Genomic DNA, 25,068 nt, shown 5'->3' with positions numbered 1-25,068 from the left:
ATATACTATATGTGTGTATGTATATGTATATGTATATGTATATGTATACACACACACACACACACACTTCACATGCATCCAATCCTTCGGATGAGTAGATTGATTTAGAGAGGAAACGCAGGCTTTTTTCCCCTTGTCTTGTCTTTGGAAATGAGAGACAAAGATTGCAACAGAACATCTGGAATATAAACAGAAAATCATGGCAGACATAAACAAAAACTAGCCTGTGCATAATCAAAAAGAAAACATTTACAACCAAATTAAAATGATTTACCAAGCTGACACAAAAGTCTGTACACAAAATTTAATTTACAGTACAGTGCATCTTCCATCTGAGAGGCCATCGTCAGAAGATATCATCCAGTTTAAGGAGACTTTTTGAATCATTCCTGTTTTATGGCTTAATCTGAAATTTAAGCATCGTAAAATGCCACCATATCATAGCCTAATGAATCAGCCTTAAAGAAATCTTTCGTTGTTCAAGTTAGTTCTGGATACTTCAATAAAAACAATTCAGCCAAGAGCTTTATATCAGTAGTGACTCAGGATAAGAGAATCTCTAGATAAAGGAGTTTGAAATCTGTAAATATTGTAGTGATTAAGATTTTCCTCTTATGCTAAAGCGCAATGCATACAGGTCTAAAGTGCAAAACAACGCAACAGCCCTCATTCTTCTCTTTTCCAACACAAAAAGCTCACTCAGATAAATATTTTCGGGGGAAAAAACAAATAATAATAATTTAGCAATACAGTAAACCACCACATACAGAAGTAGGAGGGAATCTCCTCTGTCAAACGCATGTTCACCATATGAATAAAAACAGTCAAAACATGTTTTACATCCAGCACTGAGGCACACAAGCCCCAAAACACATAACACTGATGATCAATCAGCATAGCGTAACATAACCAGCACTCTTGCTCTGTGACAATGCACAGACGAACACAGAAATCACCAAATGTCTCCACACGCTGTTTCACAGTTGCAAAAAAAGGCTAAAATTCATTAAACCCTATTTAATGTACAGCATCAGTACAGTATTTGGCAAATAAAAGTAGGGTTGAGTGCACACGTGCATGGCATTTGCAAGTATACATTCATTTAAGATACAAGCTAGCTCCACACAAACACCCCAGCGCCCCAAACGACGATTGCTCTGAGGCTCGTTTCCCAGACTAACAGTACTTTTTTCCCCCTCACTGAGTCAGAAGGTATCATGTATAGTACAGTACAGTAGTTTAAAAGCCTTTGGCATAAACTGGGACAGGAAGCTAGCTGCCAAGTGCTCACCCACAAACCGACCCCAGTTTTTGTCGCTAACGCCAAGAGAAACCTCGCGACCATTCCAGGCACAGCGCTTGTAATGGTGTTAGTGTAATATTTTTTAGAAATTCGTTTTTAGGAAGTTTCCTGCAACATTCAGAGACACGAATATGATACAAAAATGAATAAATAACTAAATGAATTGCTTAAATATTCTCCCTTTGACCTGGTGGAAGAACTGGCGTTTGCAGTGCATTCTGGGTACTGCAAAGAGTACGTACATGAGGCTTTATGACTGAGAATTGTATTGCATGTATGAGGAAGAAGTACAGCCGGAGGCATTTATGATATTGTTATTTTGTTGTGTTTTTTGTGCTTTGTAGCATGACAGCGTCTGTTTTTGCGAGCACCGCCTCAGTATTCTGTGTCAGAGCCGTCCGCTGGGTCAGTGTTGCGTGACAGCATGTAGTTGTCCATGTCTATGGAGGGGCAGTTGTGAATGGAGTAGCGTAGGCGCTCGGCTAATATGGCCTGGCTTGTGTAGGGAGGAAGGCGGAGCTGAAAGAAGCACGTCTGGGCCGTAGGAAGGCCGTTCATAGGCTGTTGAAAGAACATAAAGAGAAAGTAAAGACTTGGGCTTCATCTTAATGCACACACTACTATTAGGCATGGCAAGTACATACAGTATGCTGACTACGCCTTCCAGACTGAGCCAAGCTGATTAATCTGGCGATATCTGCCAATATTATCAGTGGTTAATAACTTTAAACCTTTCAGTAACTTCATTTTAGTTACCAAATCTACTGACAACCTTTTCATATAAACAAACATTAATAATAATAATAATAATATAAATAAAAATAAATCAATTAAAAAATGTAATTCCTTATATATATTTATACAACAGTTCTTTCTGGTTCTCCAATCTCATTGGCTGAGAGCAGTACAATATTCTACTGATAACAGCACTCCTACCTTTTCACCGTTTGTATCACTCCACTTGAAGTGACTGTCATGGCGGCCGAGCAAATCCACCATATTTTTTTTTACAAATACTACACTTGTTGTACCACGAACTGTAGTTTTAAGGTGAGAATGTAGTTGTTTAGACCTAAAATTTGTGACTCATATTTAATCATAGCGCCTATTTTACAATTTGTTTAGACGTTTTCGGAGATGCGAGCTCCAGGCCGTCAGCGGCTGTTCAGTGCTCGTGTACCCGCTGAGAACAGCTTCATCTCAGCCAGTGCTTCGGGGATTCGCCGCTGTCTCTTATAGTGGTTAAACATGAGATATAATTCATTTTTGGTACATAAAACAGGCAATCTTTGGTCTTATTAATCTATTATTTGTTCCAGAGCAAATCGAACTGGGCTACGTTAAATTTAATAATATTAAGGCAATATTTAACTTACGTCCTGTAGAGCACTGCTTTTGTACATTTGACTGAATTGTACAATTGTGTTTAACTCCTATTGTCATTTATAATGGCTATTGTTGTTCATTTAAATATTGTTGTTCAATAAATATTATTTTATATAAATAATATGTTGTATTTGATATTGAGAAAGCAAGGGTCTATTAGAGCGTAATATGGATTGAGTGAAAGTTACATTAATACGGCATTAAATGGTGGCAAACTTTACAAGTGAATGAGTCAGTTGCAAGAGACTTTATAATTGAAAGGGACTTTTAAAAGGACGTTGTTTTTGCGCTGTTAGGGAAAATTCCCTTAACTGTAAAAAGTACAAATGCAAAGATCGCTTTCCTCAGCGGACATTTAAACAGATTTTTATAATGGATATAATATTATGGACATCGACCTGAAGAATGAATGTTATATCAGACACAGGTAATGCTCGCTCAGGCGATCTCTCTCTCTCTCTCTCTCTCTCTCTCAATAATACTGCACAAAATACAATGAGTTTCAATAGAGGGTCTCAACATTCCTTCGTTACTAGTTCTAAAGTGATATTTTAGTAACTGAGGCTTGGTCAAACTGTCAACTTGAGATTTGAATCCGTGGTGGAAGGAAGTAGTTCTGCACAAAAGAGGGTTTTAAAGACACTCCGTTGTTATTTCTTATTTATTTACACACTCGTGCCGTCGAACTGTTGTAGAAATGCAATATCACACTCGTAGCCGTGCATTATGGCTATATATCAGCACGCTGTGATTACTGAAGGATCATGTGACACTGAAGACTGGAGTAATGATGCTTAAAAAATTCATCTTTTCTATCTCAGGAATCAATTAATTAATCATTTTAAAATGATATTAAAATAGATCCAAATCAATAAACGCATGCATAAGACACTTATTTCAAACAATCTTACTGAACCCAAACTGTATATATTTGAACAAAATATTTAAATAAAATAATATTTAATTATAATACTGTATACCTAACAGTGGCCTTACCCGATCAACTTTGATGATCTGAAACTTTTGTGTGATGTCAGCCGGGTTGGATGGCAGTCTGGAGCGTCCGGACACAAAGCGCAGGAACAGGACTCTCTCTTCATTGGTGAATTCCTCGAGGCTCTGCCACAGCCAACCAATGAGTTGGTGGCTGTCAGTAACGTCACGGTATCGTACCACCTTCTTCAGCATCTCCACAGAGACCTCGGGCAGGCCGCACACCAGCTGTTCCAGCTGACGAGCCGTGAGCAGGGAGAGCAACGGGACAGGGATGATGGAGGACATGCCCTCCCTCACTGCTGCCACCTATATAAACACAGATTGCTGCATTACCATTGCTTACGCTCTGTTACCATGCAAGATCAGTTTATTGGCATTATTACATACTGCAAAGCCACTAACACTGCTTGATGGGGAGTTAGTTGTTCTCATTTAACTCTACACACAGAGAGAGTCATTCTTTGAGTTTTTGTGGCTTTTAGTTCATGTCTGTTAGCTTGAAGATTATCTATATGCTAATATACTCCAAATATTGACAAATTCCCTTTTAGCAGAAAAGTGCACTCAAAAATGTAGACATTTCCAGGAAAAGGACAAAATAATGATGATTCACAGGTGTATGCACACTTTTGTACAATAAAAATACTACACCATTATGAAAAGACTAATAATGTTTCTCCATCGACAATCATTGTAAAGCTAGTGTGCATTTTGACTAAATAAAATGTCATTATATTATTTCATAACATTTGTAATGAGAAGTGTTTATAAATCCATAATGGCACCCTGCAGTTTTACACCAAAATAAAATCTTGATGGTTCAATGTTATAAAAACAAAATATTAGTATTGTAATTTTACAGTTGTACTGTAAATTAAATTATTATTTTTTATTAAATACTAAATGTATCTTACAATGAAAAAGTATTACAGCAGTAATATATTTATTATTTAATATTTATATTTAATAATAGCAAATAATAATACAATCACATTATTAGTATTATTAATTATTAAAAAATTCAAATATCACAATATGATTTTTTAAAAATTATTATAATTTTTTATTTTTATTTTTTTTTGGCCAAATTGTCCAGCCCTACAAACCTTTAAAATCACATTTAAAAATGTTTTTTAAAAATGTATCCAAAAAAAAAAAAAAAAAAAATCACTTATTTTTTCCCTCCACAAATGGTTCAGCCCTAGTGAATTCCCAACATACTATTATCTGATTATTTTAATCAATTTTTTAATCATGCCACTTTTTCAACATTATGTTTTAATGAAAATTATTTAATTATCATCATGGGGCGTCTAAAGCTGGCTGTATGCAAATCATGCGTAAACAATTCTTCTAAAACCTCCTATTGTGTCTCATGGAAGTAAAAAAAATTTGGATTGAATTTGAAAAACAATAATGAATTTGGAACAATAATGGCAGAATTTCCATTTTTCGGGTTAATTGTGGCTTCAATTGAAAAATTCAGCGAATATAATCCAATTCTGTAATTTCAAAGTGTCCAAAGGAGAGGCAGATACCTGTCTGTCCATCTCATGAAGTCTGTAGTACAAGGCTCTCTCCACATAATCGTTCCTGTTGGAGAATGTCAGGGGGAGGTTATGCCCACCAGGAATCACTGGAACCAATGTGCCATCAGCACTGTGAGCCACAAACGAGTCCAGAGGGATCATCTACAAATCCAGAAAAAAGAGCAGAGAGTGAGAAAGTGTTTGATGTCTGAATGGCTGATCTCTGCTAGTCTCTCAGGGCTGTATGGCTTACCACTGTGAAGTTCTCTTCATTGATCACGCTGTTGTCCAGATGCAAGATGCCCTGAAGGGAGCGGTACGTGAGCAGGTCCACCTCCTCCAGGTCGGCGGCTCCCAGAGGAATGCAGCACATTTGTTTCCACACCCATGGTGCCAGGTGCAGATCCAAGGGCTTTTTAGTTCGAATGGCCACCGCCATTAGGATCCCCAAGAAGCGAAACTGCACCATGTGATCATCCGAGACTGCTGCTGGGTTCAGCAGGAACCTGTCCAGACAATGGAGGTTAGCAGTCAGGTTAGCAGTTTTTTTTTTTTTTTGAGCCAATAGAGTGCTGCAGGGATGACATATTTTTGTAGGCCAAAACCGAGAAACAAGTTAGCATTTTAGCACTTCCGGTTCCAGCATCCTGGGTTTTTTGAATGGGTTTTTGGTTAAATGCCTAAAATAAGGTCTGTGGTGAACACAAGCTCAAGATATTTTCACATTTTATTCTACGACATACGAAAAAAAAAAAAAAAAAAAATCACAAGGGTGTCTTACTGATGTATTTTAAGTTTTACTTGTTTACATCTTATTTCCACTTTTCAAATATTTTTTGCATTTTTTTATAGAAAATAAATGCTATTCCGATCTGATATGTGATGGGAAAAGGGAGAAGAGGGAAATTGGCAAATGGCGGATTCGAACTCGGGTCGATCGAGTCAAAAGCTACTTCTACGAGCCACAATCCCTACAGCCTACGCCACTGCAGACGTTGAGTGGCACGCATCTTTTTTAATGTTGTGTGGCCCAACCAGACATTGGTGGGAAGAGTTAGTGTAAACAGCCTTTGCCAATGAGACAGGCGTGTAAATAGACTCTCCATTTAACTTTTTACAGCGGTCAACTGTAGGCTAGTTGTGTTCATTTGAGAAGATTATCATGATGAACAAAACATGTAAGAATCATAAACTTTTTTTTTTGGTCACAGAGCTTATTTTCTACATTAATCCAAAAGCCAATGGAAAAATCCTATGTCAAGGGAACCAGGGTGATTCTAACTTTCGGGTGGTTGGCCTACAAAAAAACGTCATCACTGCAGCACTCAATTACATTCTGCTTACACATCTCAGTGTCTACAACGTACCGGTCCGTGTTACTACCAACATCTGCAGTGCTGTTCGGAGTGTGAATAAGGAGGTCAACCACACCAGACTGCAACTCCTGGGAAAAGAGAATTCGGTTTTGAATGCATGAATGAAAAGTGACCCCCTTTAGCGTGTGTGACCCACAGAGGAAGAAAGAGTTGGAGTTACCTGGCACATCTCAGTGATGGTGTCGTCAAACACGCCCCCGGCATCATCCGCCCCCTCTCCAACCAACTTCACCTTCCATGCTCTGGAGGGCAGACGTAGCTCAGTAGGGTTCAGGTTCACCACCTGCTTGGCGATCTGCACGAAAATGGGCTTGCTAGAGCGTCCCCTGTGAATTTAGAAAAACCAAATCTGTAGCTCAAAACACAAACACTATTAAATATCCATCTATACATTCTCTACACTTCTTGTGTTCCTCTAATTCAGTGGTTCTTAACCTTTGACTCCAAGGTTCCCTACTGTCCACAAGAATATTTAAAGGCCCCATGAATTTTATTATTTTTTTGACTAAAGGATAAGAATTTATTAATGAATTTAACATTATAAAAATGCCATGGAGTTATAAGACTAATTTACATGACTTTTATGTAATTATATAATTATATAATATATTTTTCTATTATAATATAATAATATATTATATAATTATATATATATAAATATATATATATATATATATATATATATATAAGCCATTAAGGGGCCAAGCACAAAGAAGCAAGCAAGAAGTAAAATGACCAGTAAAATATAGCATTTTATTTCATATTTTTTATTGTAGTTAGTGGCAATTTCATATTTTGTTCAGTTATAGTGCTACCAACAGGCGCAATCCCACCACTTTTTTTCATGTGTCCTTAGAGTGTGCCCATAAATAAGTGTCCAATTTGGTGAAAATAGTTATAGATGTGTATATGTATGAGAACATAAAAATGACCCATGCACGGCTTTGATTGCATTTTTTTTTGCCAATTACTATCAAAATTTTGACATTTGGGCATTAATGTATAGCCAACAACCTACATTTTCAAATTTCCTATGGTGGTTTTGTCTCGATCGGACAAACGGTTTTGAAGATATTCGCAAACGTTGTTTTAACGCTAAATCGCAAGGCAGAACCTAGCATGTTAGATATCGTTGGACTCGGCAAGGATTCAAGGAGATGACTCCCATGAAAATAAGTCAACCACATAAATAGTTATGAGCATATGAATATTTCATTTCACCACTAGGTGGTGCTGTCTCTAAACTTTTCAGGCTCCTTTAGGGCATCGTGCTGATGACCCATACCGAGTTTCGTAATGATACACTAATGTGTTCAAATTATACAGCATTTTGCTACAAAATGCAAAATGGCCGACGCCGATATGTTAAAATCGGATATCATTCAACTCATTCGACTTATAACTTCTGAATGGTTTGGACAAAAGCAAAAATAGCCATATTTGCTATCTCCGGACCAGTAGGTAGGGCTGTGCCGAAACGCAGCATGTAGCCTCAGGTCATGCTTGTGATGACATGTACCAAGTTTGGTCTAAATACGCTAAAGCTTTGCAGAGATATAGCCTCGCGTCCAATTTGTGATGCTCTTCTCATTCTCGCACCTGGTGGAGATCCGTTTGACTGTAATCTGAGGGCCGTAGGTCTTTCCTTGGGTCATGGTTCTGCCGATAGTGCGAACAAGAGGAAGGGTGTTGACTTTCGGGGACAGGAGGCCTCGGAGTTGGCCTTGTACGATGGCAGCGGTACCTGAGCTGTAGCGGGAAGCATTCACCTGGAAACCAGCCAGAGAGTGACACAGTCAGACAAAACTCCTGCTTGGATATTGAGCGACAGAGACCTATTACTCTGGAGGTAAAAAACAGGAACCGTAACAAGGAACACTTTCACACTGGACACAAATTCAGCTGAGCTTAGAAAATGATGAAAGGTTCTTGGCAGGGAGTCAGAGTACAGTTTCTTTCCAGTGAAACATCAGCACACAATGCAGTGATTGACATGAATGTGTGTTTATGTTTTATTATTGATTATGCGTACCTGACTGCGAGGGTCGAGGTTCAGAAGCCTCCAGGACTTGTACATAAGATCAGAGAAGTGGTACAGCACTCTGAGACGGGTGTTTAGCACTTCAGGGCTGCAGTCTTTAAGGGCGTTATACTGCGGGGGCACGGACTGGGGCAAACCGAGCTGTATCCCTGAACAACCTGCAAAATACATAGAGTTGTTGAGTTGTTGAGATGCAAAAACAAATCTCACATCTAACTGCTGAGGAACTGATCCTAGAACAGTGCGGTTCACTGATAATGTCAAAGACTGAGGAGATGTGAAGCTGAATTATGCCAGGATTCAGCAGAAAAATTTTGCATATCTGAATTGTGTATATTTCCATATATATATAAAATTACTGACCCCAAATGTTTGTATATTTACTACTGAAATTTCTGACTTTTTTTTTTTTTAGGATTTTGTTGATTTTCATGATGCTTCCAGGCCTGAAAACCTCTTTTTTTTTTTTTTTTTTTAATTATTGAATTTTTTTCCTCATAGAACCAAAAGGTGCTAGTTTTGTGGTGCATATGAGTGAACGTTAACGTAGCTGCTTCCCATGAGGAGCAATTCAAAAAGTTAACTTATGAGGTTCCAAACCAACCCACAAGTATTTGTTTCCAAGCCTATGGTGTGTACCTGAAGCTCTGGTTGACAGAGCTGGTGTGGTCCAGGCCGAGGTATGACAGCGTCCAGCAGAGATCTGCCTGATGTTCTTGCCCTGTAGAGCTGTAACCATAGTGGGCTCTTTGACAGGATTGGAATGGCCCAGACCCAGCTGCAGTGCACACATAGAGGACATAAGCTCAACTAAATATTCACCCAGATCTATAGAAAACATCACTGCACATGATGGTAAAGGGTCAGTGCACTATTTCAGCTGACTTTACCTGGGCCTCACAGTTGCAGCCCCATGCGTACACGTCTCCAGTGTTGGATAAAGCAAGGATGTGCTCGCAACCCACAGCAATGTCCTCAATAAACACGCCCTCCAAAGCAGGAATGATCTGTGGACGGTTGTGATTCTTCAGCATGGCGTCTGGCAGGCCTATCAGACGCTCTGTGAAAACATATACACATCAGGGCTGTCTCAACATCATTTTGAAAAACACGCAGTCAGCTTTATGTTCAGACATCTCATTTAAAAAAATGCCACATTTACACACAAACACATTTGGATGATGATTCCTTGAGGGTCTACCTTGGCCGAATGTGTAGACGTGCCCATCTTTGGCCAGAACCACTGAGAAATGCGTTCCACATCCAACCTTTTTGACGCCTTTATTGCAAAGAGCCTCCACTTTCTGTCAAATAATAGAAACACAGGACAATCAGCCAATGGACAAAACACATACACTACTGTTCAAAAGTTTGGGGTAAGTAGATTTTCTTTTAAGAATTTAATATTTTTATTTGGTAAGGATGCATTAAATTGATCAAAAATGACCGTAAGGGCATTTAAAAGATTTCTACTTCAAATAAATGCTGTTTTTTTTTTTTTTTTAACAGTCTATGCATCAAAGAATCCTGACAAAATTATATCACGGTTTCCACAAAAATATTAAGTGGCACAACCATTTTCAACATTGATGATCAGCAGCAAATCAGCATATTAGAATGATTTCTGAAGGATCATGTGGCACTGAAGACTGGAGTAATGATGCTGAAAATTCAGCTTTACCGTCACAGGAATAAATTACATTACAAAATATATTAAAATAGAAAACAGTTATTTTAAAAATTGTAATAATATTTCACAATGTTACTGTTTTCACTGCATTTTTGATCAAATAAATGCAGCTTTGGACTTTTTTTTGAAAAATCTTACCAAACCCAAACTTTTGAAAGGTATTTTAGCCAGTGAGAAGATCAGTAGGACGGTACCTGTGGGTAGCACTTCACTGTGCATGGCCCGATACCCAGTTTACCATAATCGCCGTCTCCGAAGGCCCAAACGGTCAGGCCGTCTGATGACAGGACCAAAGTATGATTGATACCACATGACACCTAAACACGAGAGGAAAGGTCATCTACACTCATCAAGCATTGGGCAAAGGTCATATACGTGCACATTAACATCAAAGTCAAAACAAGGCAAAGTAGCACCTGTCCAATGTGGCATCCATCTAGTGCTGTAACCCTCTCCGGGACCATCTTGTTCGAAGTTGATCTCTGACCCAAGCGTCCAGAATCTCCACTACCAAAGGTGAAGAGTTTTCCATCTGCTGTGACGACAGCTGAGTGTTTGAACCCACACGCCAGCTGAGGAGGGGAAAGGATGTTCAAATGAAAGCTGATCATGTGATGGTTTTAGTGATTATTTTGGACAGTAATTTTCTATACCTGCACAACTTCCTCTCCCTGCAGAGCCTCGATCTGTTTGGGTCGTCTTTGCCGTTCACTGTTCCCGTGGCCGAGTTTCCCATAATCCCCATCACCCCAACTGAACACCTCTCCAGTCTCGGTGAGAGCCAGTGAGTGTCCGTCTGACCCGTATGAGGTCACTAGCTGTGTCACTACGTAACCTATTAGGGAAAAAAATATATATATTTATATACATTTGTTGCTAACCAGCTATTTAAATGTTGTGAGCAGCAAGCTCATTGGCTGCAGATGCGACATGAACCAATCAGCTTGTGCCCATAGTTAATGCTGCAAGTATCATCAGCTTTGCATTAAGGACCCATCAGCCTGTGCCATCTAGAGTTTCATGACAGAACTAGGCATATATATATATATATATATATATATATATATATATATATATATATATATATATATATATATATATATATATATATATATATATATATATATATATACACACATACACACACACACACACACACATACATACATACATACATACATGTGTAAGCAATAAGGTACGAGAGGCTGTGCTGTATCGTGAATAAGTCACGGCTGAATCGTGACTTATTCACAATACAGCACTAGCCTCGTGTACCTTACTGCTTTTATAAAACGGTTACCACACAATACAAATATTAAAGCCAAAAATATGTATCAATGCAACTTTCATAAAGTAAAGTTTCACTAAAAGCCTTCCTTCCGCCGGAAAAAATAGTCCCTGACCGTGAACAGCAACAGAAGTTACATTATTACACCATTAGATGGCGGCAAAGACTGTCATTCATGATTGTATCAGTCAGTAGCGAAGACTTTTACATTGAAAAGACTGAATTGTTGTGAACACGGAACAAGACGCAAATGCTTTGACTAGCGTTGTCAGTCATGGAAAAACCCCTTAACTGTTAAAAGGACAAGACAATACATCGGACATTTAAACAGATTTTTTATTATGAACATAGGACTGACCTGAAGGAAAATGCTAAATCTGAATGCAGGTAATAAACTCGCTCACTCGATCTCTTTCTCACAATACTCTTCTACGTAATACAGTAAGCTTCAATGAACAATATCAATTGAGAACAAACAGTTTACATTGCTAAGAGTGGTTGCTAAGGGTGTTGTGTAGTGATACACAGAACCGATGGGTGAAGCGGTCATAACCGTGTTTTATCATGAATAAAACACAGCTATTGACCAATCAGAATCAAGGACAGGAACTAACCATTTATATACATATATATATACTGTTTACATTACCCTGTAAAGCTGAGATGATAGTTGGGGTGTAGAGATCATCTGAGTTACCCTGTCCGAGTCGCCCATAACTGCCCTCCCCTACAGCCAGAACTGTACCATTAGCCTGAACCAGGAATGTGCAGTTCTGACCACACACAACCTAAAAGAAACACACATCAGACATAAATGGAGAGGATAACTCTTTCTCTAAATGAACATGCCAACTTTTGCATGCATTTTATTTTGGCACTCTACCTGCTGAGTCTGAGAGAGGGAGGGCGCAAGGGTGGGCACCGATGCGCTGGTTCCAGCATCCGCCAGCTGCCCATGACGTCCGTTACCCCACAGGTACACCTCACTTTTACCACCCTGCTGCCAGTCCTGTAAAACACAAACAGAATTTTATTACATTAAAATAAGATGTTTACACTGCCCCTATTATGCTATTTTAAAGGTTCCTAATTTCGTTTTGAAGGACTCCTGCAATAGGTTTACATGTATCCAAGGTCAAAAAACAGTTTAATTTTCTCATAATATATACTGAAGCATCACCTCACATTTCTCAAAGCCTCTGAAACAGTTTGATAAAGGATTCGGTCTCTCAAAACCCTTCCTTTTCGAAAGCCTATTCTGCTTTGATTGGTCAGATGGCCCAGTCTGTTGTGATTGGTGTACCCCGCTTACAGTGCGTGTCGGAAACGAAATGTGTCTTCTCTACATTTTGACGACATGAACCAAGCTCTTCCAGGTCTCAGCAACAACTACAGTGTTTGAGGGCGGGTCCAAATTGTTTTTTTCTTTTGGGAGAAAATATCCAATCCAAAAATCCATTTGTCGTGCACTTTGATCTCTGAAACCTTGCAGACCTTTTACCTTTACAAACAGCTATATTACACACTAAATGAAAAGTAATATCAGAACAAGCATAATAGGGGCACTTTTTTAAATCACAACAATTTTCTTTATACACAACAAATTACAAAAGCATTATTCTTTCAATCTCAATGTACTGATGCGAAATAAGACCATGTCCATTAAATAGCCAATTCAGCAAGCTGTAAAGATAAAAAATGCACAGAGATATGCTTTAAATGAGGACGAAAGGAGTTTTATGTAGAGACAGCCAGGTTGTGTGTGCAGTTAGCTGGTAGCGCTTGTGTGAGGTAATTTATAAAAGATGAATGAATAAAAACACGTGAAGAGCGATAAAAAACTGCCTGAAAGAACAATGCTGAACACAAAGACTATACTGACAGAGACGAATGAGGAAGATCAAGGAAGATCCGGATGTCTTAACGCACGCTTTCACATATCTGCTAAACCTCACACACGTTCAGGAACACACAGACTTACTTCAGGTCTGCTGGTCGCCCAGGACATTAGTTGTTCATCCATCATGAAGCTCCATTTACTGTTGTCCTATAAAGAGAACAAAAGACACTGCATACATTCTCATATCAAAATAACCTTTAAGAGGAAATATGTACAAAAGTACAAGAGTCTGTTTTTAAAGGTATTGAATGAACTTAAGGAAGTGATTGAAAATTATTTTATAGCTTTGTACTCGCTCATCATATAAATTTTGAACAAAAAAAGTTACATAGTGTACCTTTAATATTCCAAGGGTCAGTGTAATGGTCAAAAATGGTCATAAATAAGTAATTTATGACTGTTTTTGCTGCAAAACAGTATAAAATATTGTTCCTTTAAATATCCAATTTAGCTAAATTACAGATTTGACAAGGATCATCTTCATTTTGCTTCTTACCAGAGGTTTGGTGAACTCCGTTGCTCCAGAATGATGGAACTCAGGTGCGATGAAGGCTTCTGGGAAGGGCGTGCCACGAGCAAACGCCTCTGCGCTCTTTACTGTGGTTGAATATGTGGAAAGCCAGTTCCACTCTGAGGGGCAGAAGGATCCAGGGGCCCCATCCTGATCCGGCCCTGTCCCGCTGTGGTGAGGAGGTCTGGGTTGACGGCACAGTAACTGATCCAAAAAGAGACCCACGGCCAGTGTGGCCAGACTCTGAAGAAATGCGCTGTGGGTCAACTGATCGCCTGCCATCACATGACTCTGAGGAGCAAGACACACATGAAGGAATATGATGTGATATAATATCTATAATGTACTGAGAATACCTTTATAATGCATCACATACACAACCTGTTAAAAGTTTGGAATAATTAAGTTTTTGAAAGAAGTCTCTTATGCTCACCCAGGCTGCATTTATTTGATCAAAAATAGAATAGAATTGTGAAATATTATTATAATTTAAAATAACTGTTATCTATTTTAATATATTTTAAAATATATTTTATTCCTGCGATGGCAAAGCTGAATTTTCAGCATCATTACATAGTTTGATCGTTCATGATCCTTTAAAAATCATTCTAATATGCTGATTTTGTGCTCAATTTTTACTGGTGCTCAATTATTAATTATTGTTTAAAAGAACAGCATTTATTTGAAATAGAATTCTTTTGTAACATCATCGTCTTTAGTGTAATATTTCATCAATTTAATGTGTTCTTGCTGAATAAAAGTATTAATTTCTTAAAAAAAAAAAATAGGCCTACTTTTATTCTTGTATATATTTTTTTTTATTTTGAATAAAATAGTGGTTTTAAATTGTAATAACATGTCATAATATTACTGTTTTTACTGTACTTTTTGATCAAAACAGTATTTTTGAACATAAGAGACATGAACATTCCTAACTTTTTGACTGAAAGTGTATAAACTAAAAGCTTCATGGAAAGTTTCTTTGATGGTTTTTACAGAGCTGTTTTTGAATATCTAATCTATCTGTGATGTCTTCATTCAACATAACTTTAATGACATAAAGAGGAATATTTAATGTACTTGGGCTGTTTAAAAAGCTCCAATGAAGCAAAAATAGGTGGCACTGAGGTGATATTGAGCTGCGGTTCATTTATCAGAGCAGAAGCTGCAGTGTGAACTGAGTGACTCTGGTCTCTCCTCACAGGACTGCAGTTTAACCAAGGACAATAATGAGCTGTTAATAGAGGCTGTTAAGTGAAACTGGGCAAAGAGTCAATTTGCTAGCAGAACAAACAGCCTCAGCAGAAACTCAGATTCAGACTGGGTCAGAGTTAAGGCAAATATGTATGTGTCAGTTATTATAATATATTGAATAGTTATGTCATTTCTATAGTGTTCTAGAAAACTTCAAGAGTTTAGTGTTGCTGTGTCATCTCATTTTAACACAAAGCACAAATATGATTACAGATTTCCCTGTTTTACGAGCATATTTTATGACCTAAATCTACCCATAAAGGCCCTGCAAATTAATTTAATGGACAAAAACAAATGTAACGCAGTGTCAGCTCACAGGTAGAGCTACCATACTTAAGCACATTAAAGATAAAATGCTTAAATCTACATTAGAGTATCAGAAAGCTACAAAACAATTCTCACAACGCAACTTCTGGAACTTGACTCATTTGCATATAAAACCTATGTATCTTGTCTAGTATCATCATAACTATTGACATTTTCTTTTCTTTCCATTTCCAAGTGTTTTTCTTTGTCATTTTCAGGCATTTTTTTTATTTTGTATGTGACTATATTTTGTAAATATCTTGTAAGTAAGTTGTTCATTGTCAGCATTTATTTTATTTTATTTATCAAGAATATTGGACATTTATTGGCTGATATGAATTTTAATTTGTATTTTGCATAAATACAAAATCAAATAGTAAATTGCCAATATTCAATTTTCTCCACAAAGTACCAAAGATTTATACGTAATATCAGCAATTTATCAGTTATCAGCCATAACACAAAGAGAGCAAAATATACCTCATTAAATGGACAATACGTGTAGTGAATTTTGAATTTTCAGTTTTGATGAGAAAGTGTATGTACCTTCTCATAGCCGTACTGCTCCTGAAGCAGTGTGGGAAGGCGCTCAAGAAAGACAGCCATGCAGGGAGCACGATTCAATCCCAGAATGCCCTGACTGCGTAGAACTGAACGGCAGGAGGCCAGAACGTGATTCTGAGAGATCCAGTCTGGAGTACAGCGAACGAGCAAAACATCCTGAGATGGGAGAAAAAGATGGGTACAAGGATTAAACATTACTTGCACATTTTTTTTTATTTTTTTTTTTATTAAATGTTAATTGAATTTCTGAAATAAATGTTCAAAACGTATTTGGTACCTTTGATCTTCCAGAACAAGCAGTCACCCCTATGTGTGGTATCCAGGTGGTACAAACCACAGAGCCCATCCCTGTAACCACAGTCTGCAGGACTGAACCATCCTAGAACAGAGGGGTGGAGTGATTACAAAAACATGAGTTTTGTAAAGCTAATAAAAGACATACCAATAAGAAGCGTCTGACTCACCCTGAGAGACCAGATGTTGAGCACCCCTCCGATTCCTCCAGACACCAGGGCAAGTCCACTGGGGCAAAATGACAGCGTCTTTACCGCGGTAATGTGTCCACTCAGTCGGAACACACATTTAGCATTACCCCGCTGAAACAAACAAACACACACAGCTTCCTTAAACTGTGCTAACAAACTCCAAAAAACTCTATTAGCGACAGAGTCAATCTAACAGAGTGAAAGTGAATTAAAAGGTGAGATTAAACAGGTAATAAATAAGAAAACTTAATTTACTCCAGGTAAATTATCTCCCCACAAAAAAAAAAGAAAAAAAAAAAAAGAAAGATAAATATATAATTCTGACCTTGATGGCACTGCTCTTGTCTTGGGTGGTAGATAGGGTGAGAAAGTTGGGCACTGAAACATTAGTGCCCCCTTGAGGAAGCGTCCACACATACAGGAGGCCATTTTGACATCCACTGACGAAATGAAGAAAGGAAAATCTGAACACTTAGATGATAGATTATACACCTGTGCATCCTTGAGTACCATGACAGCTAAATGTCTATATATCCTAAAAATACTTCATGAAGTACTGATTTAAAGCTCTCAAAAAGCTCCTCTGAGATATTTGTTACCCATTCTTCAAGTAAATGGTGTGACGAAATAATAAAAGTGCCACATTATACACTTTTGTAGCACTTTTTAAATCCACTTATAATGTTAGTCCACGTTTCATGCACCAAAGCTGTCGTAATTTAATTTGACACCTTTTCCTCTATTTTCCACCTTCTCTAAGACCATTAGGTTGTGCTTTTGGACCTTAAAGTCGGCATGAAGTAAAATTTGCCCTACCTATCCATTTTCAAAATGCATGTTATAGATCTTAGTATAAACAATTCATCCATGCATGTATCATTTTTATTGTAAACTGTAACGTTTAATCGTAACGTTGTAACTGTAACGTTGGTTCCCTTTCGCAACACCACTAGCAAGTTGAAAAATATTGAAATGGATGGGAATATGTTATTGTGCACTACTTCTGAACATATATGCTTGCTTTAATGATTAATAAACACATGCCACACTCACACTGCCATCATAAGACGAGGCTCCGCCCCTCTCCCAGGCAGAGGGCACCACTCGGCCGTGTTGACGATGCCCGTGTGGAACAGAGAGTGGAGGGTGACCCACGCGCCGCTGGCACGACCCCAGATCTTCACCACCTCGGAGCGGCCAACAGACAACAGCAGATGTCCTGTAGGGTCCCACCTGAGTGCACTCACACTCTCCTGAAAAAAAGCAAGAGAAAAAAAAAAAAAAAAAAAGCGTGTCACTCTCAAAAAATATGGGTTTGGGTATGTGTTGTAAAAGTGTGTGTGTTGGGTTTCACACAGTGTATCCCAAAACTGTCTAAGCTGTGTAGAGTTGAGACATTTAATGTTTTTATTAAATCAGTTCATTTGAATGGTTTATTTAAAAAAAAAAAAAAAAAAGTGTAGAATTTGTAGAATTTTATTTAATGAATAACATTTATTTTTGTGATGAAATAAACTATGGTTCAAAAGATTCTTTAATGTTTTTGAAAGTTGTGAAATTGTGAAATATTACTACGATTTAAAACCGTTTTCTAATTTAATATATTTTAAAATGTAATTTATTCCTGTGATGCAAAGCTGAATTTTCAGCATCATTACTCCAGTCTTCAGTGTCACATGATCCTTCAGAAATCACATTAGTTTGAATCACATTAAAAGCATAGTTTCTGCATAACAGTCGGTGGTAAAAAATTGCCACCATCACAGCCCTATTTAAACGTAGTACCTAATCAGACATTATGTAATTTTGGACACAGCTTGTGTGTTTTGATGACTTCTTACTCACAGGAAATGCTGTTAGCAGAATGGGTGGGTCAGTTTCATAGCTCTCTGCTGTTGCAAGGAGAATTTTGCCATCAGGATATCCCACAGCAAAGGGTTTATCAACACTGTACCAGGCCAGACACTGAGGTGCTGAACAGAAGGAAAAGGACAGTTCATTCACCACAGAATAAATCAAATTAAAAGATCTTCAGCACTTTTTTATGCCACCAACCTTCTTTCCTGTGGCAGTGAGTGAGCTCTGTTTTCTCCACCCTCAAGTGCTCTGTGACCTCCAGCCAGCAGAGGGAGCCATCCAGCCGGCCCACCAGTAGACTCTCAGGAGGGCTGACCTGACTACAGGCTTCCTGACTGAGGAACGGAGTGGAGGTCTGTACCCACGAAAGCGCCGTAACCCAGGACGACTGAGCCTCTATGTGTGCCTGAGTACCTACAGAAAACCAAATAAAAGGTGTTTGTACTATAACCAATTTGTCCAGGACATATTCAGATGAAGATTATTAGTCAAGACAAGCATCATTAATAGAGATAATAAAATGAGTGAAAAACATCCCATAGAAGACTCTAGCAACTGCATAGCAACTACCCCCATCACTCTAGCATCTTCATAGTATCACTTTTTTGGCCAAAAAAAAAAAAAAAGTCAAAAAACTGTTAATTCATATTTTAATTTTAATATTATTTGTTTAAATAAATATTTAATAAATATTTTCCCCCACCCACATTCAGTTACATCCAGTGTGGTTATTGTGACCCAAAAGTAAACCTAAAAAAAGTATTAAAAATACAGTTGAAATAAAATAAAAAATAAATATTAGATGAAAAATGTATACTAATATTTTGTTAGTTTATATTTTTTATTTCCAGTTTCATTTTAATTTCAGTTAATGTTTTAGTAATTGTGTTGTATGTTTTTGACATTTTATTACTATTATTATTTTTTTTTTTTTATGTCTATATAGTTTTTATTAATTTTTATTTCAGTTTTAATTTTAGTTATTTTAGTATATAAAGTTGAACTAAAAAAAACATAAATGTTGCCTTGGCAACTAGCTAAAATAAAATAAGTTTAAGCTTTTGTATATTTTAATTTATTTCCGTTATCGTTCATTTTATTAAAGTTACAGAAATGTTTTTTATGGTTTTGACTTTAATTTTTTGCTAACTACAATAACCCTGACTTAAGCTTAAAAGGCAATTAGAAATATTGTCTTGGCAAATAACTAAAATAAGTTTGAAGTACTAAAGTTACTAAAACAAAAACTTAATTAAAAATTAAATAATTCAAAATATTAATAAATACTATAATGGTATTTAAATAATACTAGTCAAAGAAAGTTAATTTGATGCTAGATTATGGATAACATTTTTTTTTCTTTGGAATAACATACACTGATGTATTGTGCACAATAAGACCAGGAATAGAGATAATTTTGCATTCATACTCTTACAATCAACTATAAAGTACATTATACCTGTTGGATTACACATAAGACTTGGCAGCAGTAGCGCTGTAACTGTGTGTGTGGATATGTGACAGTGGGATGCTGATCTGACCGTTGACAGTCCAGATGTTGATGAGTTTGTTCTGGAAGGCGGCCAGTAGAGTTCCCCCTGCGCTCCACAATACGGCAGACAGCAGATGAGATCCCATCGACCCATCTGAGCTTTGAGCATCCTCACTGCAGGGAAGACACACACAAACACAGAGCTGTCAGAGCCCAAAGCATCCATTTCTAGCTCATTCTACAGAAAAATAATTTCCCATCAGACCTATGAAACATTTGGATTTCTCCCTATTCTAATCAAAGAGATGAAAAGCAAGGAGCCTGTCTCACCTGACGCTGCAGGTGTGTGTGTGCTGCAGCTCTGTTGTGTTTGGCGTTATGGCCCACAGTCGAACCGTTCCGTCCTGTGAGCCGGTGGCCAGCAGACCTTGTTCTGCATTCCAGCTGCAGCTGCTCACCTACAAACACAACAGCCAATTAGAGTCAAGACATTCTGTGATGCCCTGGACAAAGTTCACAGTAAGAATAGCTCTTTTAATATTTAGAATATATAAGAATAGCTCTTTATATATAAATGTATATAGAGGTCAATGACGTGACGGGTCATTTTTTTTGTCCAAAGGCCTTAATAATAATAAAAAACAAAGATATGACATCCAAAGTATGTAAGGTAGTACAACTTGATCTCTTTTAATGAATCCAAAAGGTTTTAATTATATTTTCCTACATACTGTATAAAGGTATTTTAAAGATTTTGAAGTGTCAAAAGGCCATTCGGTTTAACTGTCCAAAGGCCAATACAGCCATTTAATTTGTGATTAAAATATCTTAAATTGTAATAAATGTATATATTTTTTATTCTGGCATGATTTTATAACATCATATATCAACATAGTGCAAAATGGTATTAAAATTATGTGTAGAAGTCGTTGCTTTGTTCTGAGAAAGAATGTCCGGAAAAATGAATTTCATTGATGTCATTCGGAGTAACCGATATAAAGGGACCATTTTGGATCAAGTCATGCGGTCAATATCATGTGACAGGATGTGACATCATTCAGACACCTGCAAAGGACCACATGGTCATGAAGCAAAGTAACTAACTCTCTTTTAACCATTTGAAAAATTCATGTTTTCACTTGCTCATACGCATCTCCCGAAACATCAGGTCATTCGGTACAACTGATATAAAACATGGAAAATGTTTTTATTTTTTATTTTAAAAACTTGTACTAAATATAAAATGTTTGATTGTCCTTTTGTTAGCTAGCTAGCAAGCTGACTAGCTAGCTAGCTAGCTAGCTATCAGTCTGTTAGCATTGTTTGAAAATATTGTCATTTGGTATAACCAAAAGTGTCATTTGGTAAAACTGAAATTTTGGTTAAACCGAATGACTTTTGGTGACAAATTTTGTCCATCTTGTAAAAAATGACAAAAGCAGTGTTAATTGATTATAAAACCCACATAATCTCATTGTTAACACTTAATAAAACGTAAAAAAAAATGTCACACTTATTTATCAATTAAATATATATATGATTTTATATGATTTAGTAATCTTTAGTAACATTATAAAAGTATTTTGATCAATTTAATACATCTTTGCTGAATAAAAGTAGTATTTCTTTAAGAAAAACCTTATTGACCCCAAATATATAGTTAAATCCATACAGTACATTTAGACATCTAGCATGTTTCTTTAAGTGTTGTATCTACGTCCTCTTTACCCTGTTCTGATGTCCTTCCAGCTTCCTTATGGGGCACTTGCGCAGATCTCCAGCCATGTCACTGTATGTCTGGGGTCTGCCGGTGTTATCTTTCTCAGAAACTGCCAGGGCCTGGACCAGCTGTTGTGCCGCCCACTGACGATGTCTGCTGGTCAGCCTGGCCGACAAGGCACAGGCAGCGAGTGCATTAGCCAGCTCCAGTGGTCCGACCCGCACCCCCGCTTGAGAGAGAGGCAGACCTGAGGGTGGAGGGCTTCCGCCTTCTGTCCAATGACATGTGGCATTAATAAGGATAAATTAATAGCAAACCATTTATTGGCATTTATAATTGATATATGGGTAGATAAGTGAGTCATTAGAATCAAAACCAGCAGGGTTCCCAAAACTTTGGACCACTGTTCATGAGTTTTCCAGTCATTCATGATTACTGGAAATTAATTTATTTGTTTATTTATTTATTTTTGTAAAGACTGCATTCTCAAGGAACACTTTCTAACCAATGACATATTTTAGAAATAAAATACTTAAATTTACTATAGAACTTTACTTTAGTACTTATGACTTTTCCATTCATAATGTTAAATATCCCTGATACTTCAATAAACAGTTTAAGTAGTTCATAAAACATCAAAAAAAAAAAAAAAAAAAAAAAAAAACCTGAATAATTAATTAAATAATAGAAAAATTTAAAATGAAAATAAATGAATTTTTTTTTAAATATCCTGATACTTGCAGGATTTCCATGACAGTGGGACTTATGAAAAGTGTGTGAATGTTTTATTAAATTACTGAAATTTTAACTTAAAATGTAATAAAAGTATAAAATTAAAATACATAAAAATTGCAGTATTTCCCTGACAAAATAATAATTAAAATGTAATAATCAAAATGTAAAATTAAAATAAATAATTAAAAATAATTAAATTAAATTACTTAATAAAAAATATATAATTTATTAAAATAAATGTATTAATAAGTGTATTCATATTTTATATTTTACTATAATTTTCTGTGCATGACATGTGGCCATTTACCACCATCAAATGACCATAAATATGCAAATGTGGTGTTAAATTAGTGAAATAATAACTTAAAATGTCAATTGTTCGATTAATCATTTTAGGTCCAAAGGGTTTGGCTGACAATAAAGTTTGGGAATCCTTGGTCTAAACTAAACAAAACGTTTATGAAACATGAAATACAAAAAAAAAAAAAATAATAAAAAAAAAAAAAATAATAATAATAATAATAATAATCATAAAATAAAATATATATATAAAAAAATTAAAATCATAAAATACAGGGCTGGGGAAATAAATTGATTCTCGATTCGCGATACAATGACTGGATCGATTCTGATATTTTCCGAATATATCGCGATTCTCTCTGGAATCGATTCTGAGCTTAGTTTTCAACAACAGAATGGCATTTATTGTGTCGAGAATCGATTTATTGTCCCAGCCCTAATAAAATATATGTACCCGTTTAGAATTCTAGTGTAGAATTTTTCTTTACCCTTTGATTCAGCGGATTCGCTTCTTTCCACGTTGTAACGGTATCGGACACCTTTCTCTGTCAGGAGGGACACCAAACTCTGTGTGACCAGGAAGGTGGGTGGGGTCAGTTCTCTCGGCTCCTGCAGCGCACCCTTCAGGGCGGAGCTTTGCCTCATTCTCTGCTGCGGATCAGTGATAGCACTGATGTTCATCCCTGTAGCTGCTGCCATGAGATCCTGAGAGGAAGGACATGCAGGTGAGACAGCATGATTAGGAGGAAGACAGGATGATTAAATGAGCTTAACAGAGAGAATGATGAAGAGCGTAGCAAGGATAATGAGGTGAGAAACATTAGCAGAGGAGTTGAGAGGAAGGAGAGAGAGTGTGTGTACCTGAGTGCAGATGTCCACTAACTCTCTGTAAGCAGCAGGACTGTGGGACACTAAACTGCCGATAGCTGAGCTGAGGAAGGACAGAAAGGCGGAGCCTGTGCGATCGCTCACAGAGCCACGCCCCACCCCCTGCTGGTCCACGCTTGTGTGGACACGCCCCCCTGCTGCCAGACACATCAGTCGCACCAGGATACGGATGTCAGCCAGACCCAGAGCTTCCAGACCACTGGACTGATTACACACTGAACTACTGAAACACAGAGGGACAGAGAGAGCTTTGAGAGACATAATGTACATCGTAATGTACAATGACATATACACATTGTGTATAAAAACAGACTATGCTGCGATGTAATGGACATAGCAATAGATTATCTGTTTTGTATTGTTATTTACATCCGAAATACAGATTACTGCAAAAGAAAAAATGAAGGGCAGGGACTTGGTTCTATCCATGTGGTGTTGATTGGATGGAGACAGATCTAAATGAGAACATGTAGTCGTTTGTAAGAAAGGAGCCGAATAAATGCCTGAAGATGACACACACACACACACACACATACATATACATACATACATACACACACACATATATATATACACATACAGGTGCTGGTCATATAATTAGAATATCATCAAAAAGTTCATTTTTTTATTATAAATTATTTTTAAAAATGAAACTTTCATATATTCTAGATTCCCCACATGTAAAGTAAAACATTTCAAAAGTTTTTTTTTAAAAATTTTGATGATTAGAGCGTACAGCTCATGAAAGTCCAAAATCCAGTATCTCAAAATATTAGAATATTTCCTAAGATCAATCAAAAAATGGATTTGCAAAACAGAAAAGTTCAAGTTCTTTAAAGTATGTTCTTTTGTGCACTCAATACTTGATCGGCAGGACATATTACAGCAAATGACTTGCTCCTAGCACAAATTACTGCATCAGTGAAGTGTGGCATGGAAGTGATCAGCCTGTGGCACTGCTGAGGCACTATTGAGCCTTCAGATCATCTGTATATTGTTGGATCGACTGTTTCTCATCTTTCTCTTGAAAATATCCCATAGATTCAGGTCAGGCATATTGGCTGACCAATAAAGCACAGTAATATCATGGTCAGCAAACCACTTGGAAGTGGTTTTTGCACTGTGGGCAGATGCTAAAGTCCTGCTGGAAAAGGAAATCAGCATCTCCATAAAGCTTGTCAGCAGATGGAAGCATAAAGTGCTCCAAAATCTCCTGGAAGATGGCTGCATTGACTTTGCACTTGATAAAACACAATGGACCAACACCAGCAGACGTCACGGCCCCCCCAAATCATTATTGACTTCAGAAACTTCACACTAGACTTCAAGCAGCTTGGATTCTGTGCCTCTCCAGTCTTCCTTCAGACTCTGGGACCATGATTTCAACATGAAATGCAAAATTTACTTTTATCTGAAAAGAGGATTTTCGACCACTGTTCACTGTCCA

The 25,068-nt window shown here is 37.2% G+C and overlaps 1 protein-coding gene across 11 annotated transcripts in view; it reads right to left on the bottom strand.

Annotated features, from left to right (window-relative positions):
• Positions 1-289: 289 nt before the first annotated feature.
• The window catches only part of LOC127503612 (probable E3 ubiquitin-protein ligase HERC1), a 75,796-nt gene continuing 51,017 nt past the window's right edge, over positions 290-25,068 (bottom strand). For 6 of the 11 annotated variants that reach the window (XM_051877629.1, XM_051877621.1, XM_051877627.1 and 3 more), the window contains 30 exons: positions 23,595-23,844; positions 23,222-23,438; positions 21,707-21,969; positions 20,309-20,436; positions 20,028-20,152; positions 18,685-18,900; positions 18,475-18,602; positions 17,683-17,882; positions 16,955-17,069; positions 16,609-16,740; positions 16,422-16,523; positions 16,127-16,300; positions 14,006-14,311; positions 13,591-13,656; positions 12,493-12,618; positions 12,259-12,397; positions 10,975-11,156; positions 10,738-10,893; positions 10,516-10,638; positions 9,833-9,935; positions 9,522-9,691; positions 9,271-9,409; positions 8,623-8,789; positions 8,190-8,359; positions 6,751-6,916; positions 6,582-6,658; positions 5,468-5,720; positions 5,224-5,376; positions 3,686-3,991; positions 290-1,864 (listed from right to left, as the gene is read on the bottom strand). In XM_051877629.1, the coding sequence (XP_051733589.1) occupies positions 1,679-1,864; positions 3,686-3,991; positions 5,224-5,376; positions 5,468-5,720; positions 6,582-6,658; positions 6,751-6,916; positions 8,190-8,359; positions 8,623-8,789; positions 9,271-9,409; positions 9,522-9,691; positions 9,833-9,935; positions 10,516-10,638; positions 10,738-10,893; positions 10,975-11,156; positions 12,259-12,397; positions 12,493-12,618; positions 13,591-13,656; positions 14,006-14,311; positions 16,127-16,300; positions 16,422-16,523; positions 16,609-16,740; positions 16,955-17,069; positions 17,683-17,882; positions 18,475-18,602; positions 18,685-18,900; positions 20,028-20,152; positions 20,309-20,436; positions 21,707-21,969; positions 23,222-23,438; positions 23,595-23,844 (5,038 nt within the window). In that variant the 3' untranslated portion in view covers positions 290-1,678. Of the gene's footprint in view, positions 1,865-3,685; positions 3,992-5,223; positions 5,377-5,467; positions 5,721-6,581; positions 6,659-6,750; positions 6,917-8,189; positions 8,360-8,622; positions 8,790-9,270; positions 9,410-9,521; positions 9,692-9,832; positions 9,936-10,515; positions 10,639-10,737; positions 10,894-10,974; positions 11,157-12,258; positions 12,398-12,492; positions 12,619-13,590; positions 13,657-13,858; positions 13,916-14,005; positions 14,312-16,126; positions 16,301-16,421; positions 16,524-16,608; positions 16,741-16,954; positions 17,070-17,682; positions 17,883-18,474; positions 18,603-18,684; positions 18,901-20,027; positions 20,153-20,308; positions 20,437-21,706; positions 21,970-23,221; positions 23,439-23,594; positions 23,845-25,068 lie in introns of those variants that run through there. The other 5 variants (XM_051877622.1, XM_051877632.1, XM_051877623.1 and 2 more) reach the window with 3 other exon arrangements.

This window comes from Ctenopharyngodon idella, chromosome 21, assembly GCF_019924925.1.
Source record: "Ctenopharyngodon idella isolate HZGC_01 chromosome 21, HZGC01, whole genome shotgun sequence".
NCBI classification, from domain to species: Eukaryota; Metazoa; Chordata; class Actinopteri; order Cypriniformes; family Xenocyprididae; genus Ctenopharyngodon; species Ctenopharyngodon idella.
The sequence above is the reverse complement of the archived record's forward strand: the minus strand, read 5'-3'. Positions and strand labels throughout refer to the sequence as shown.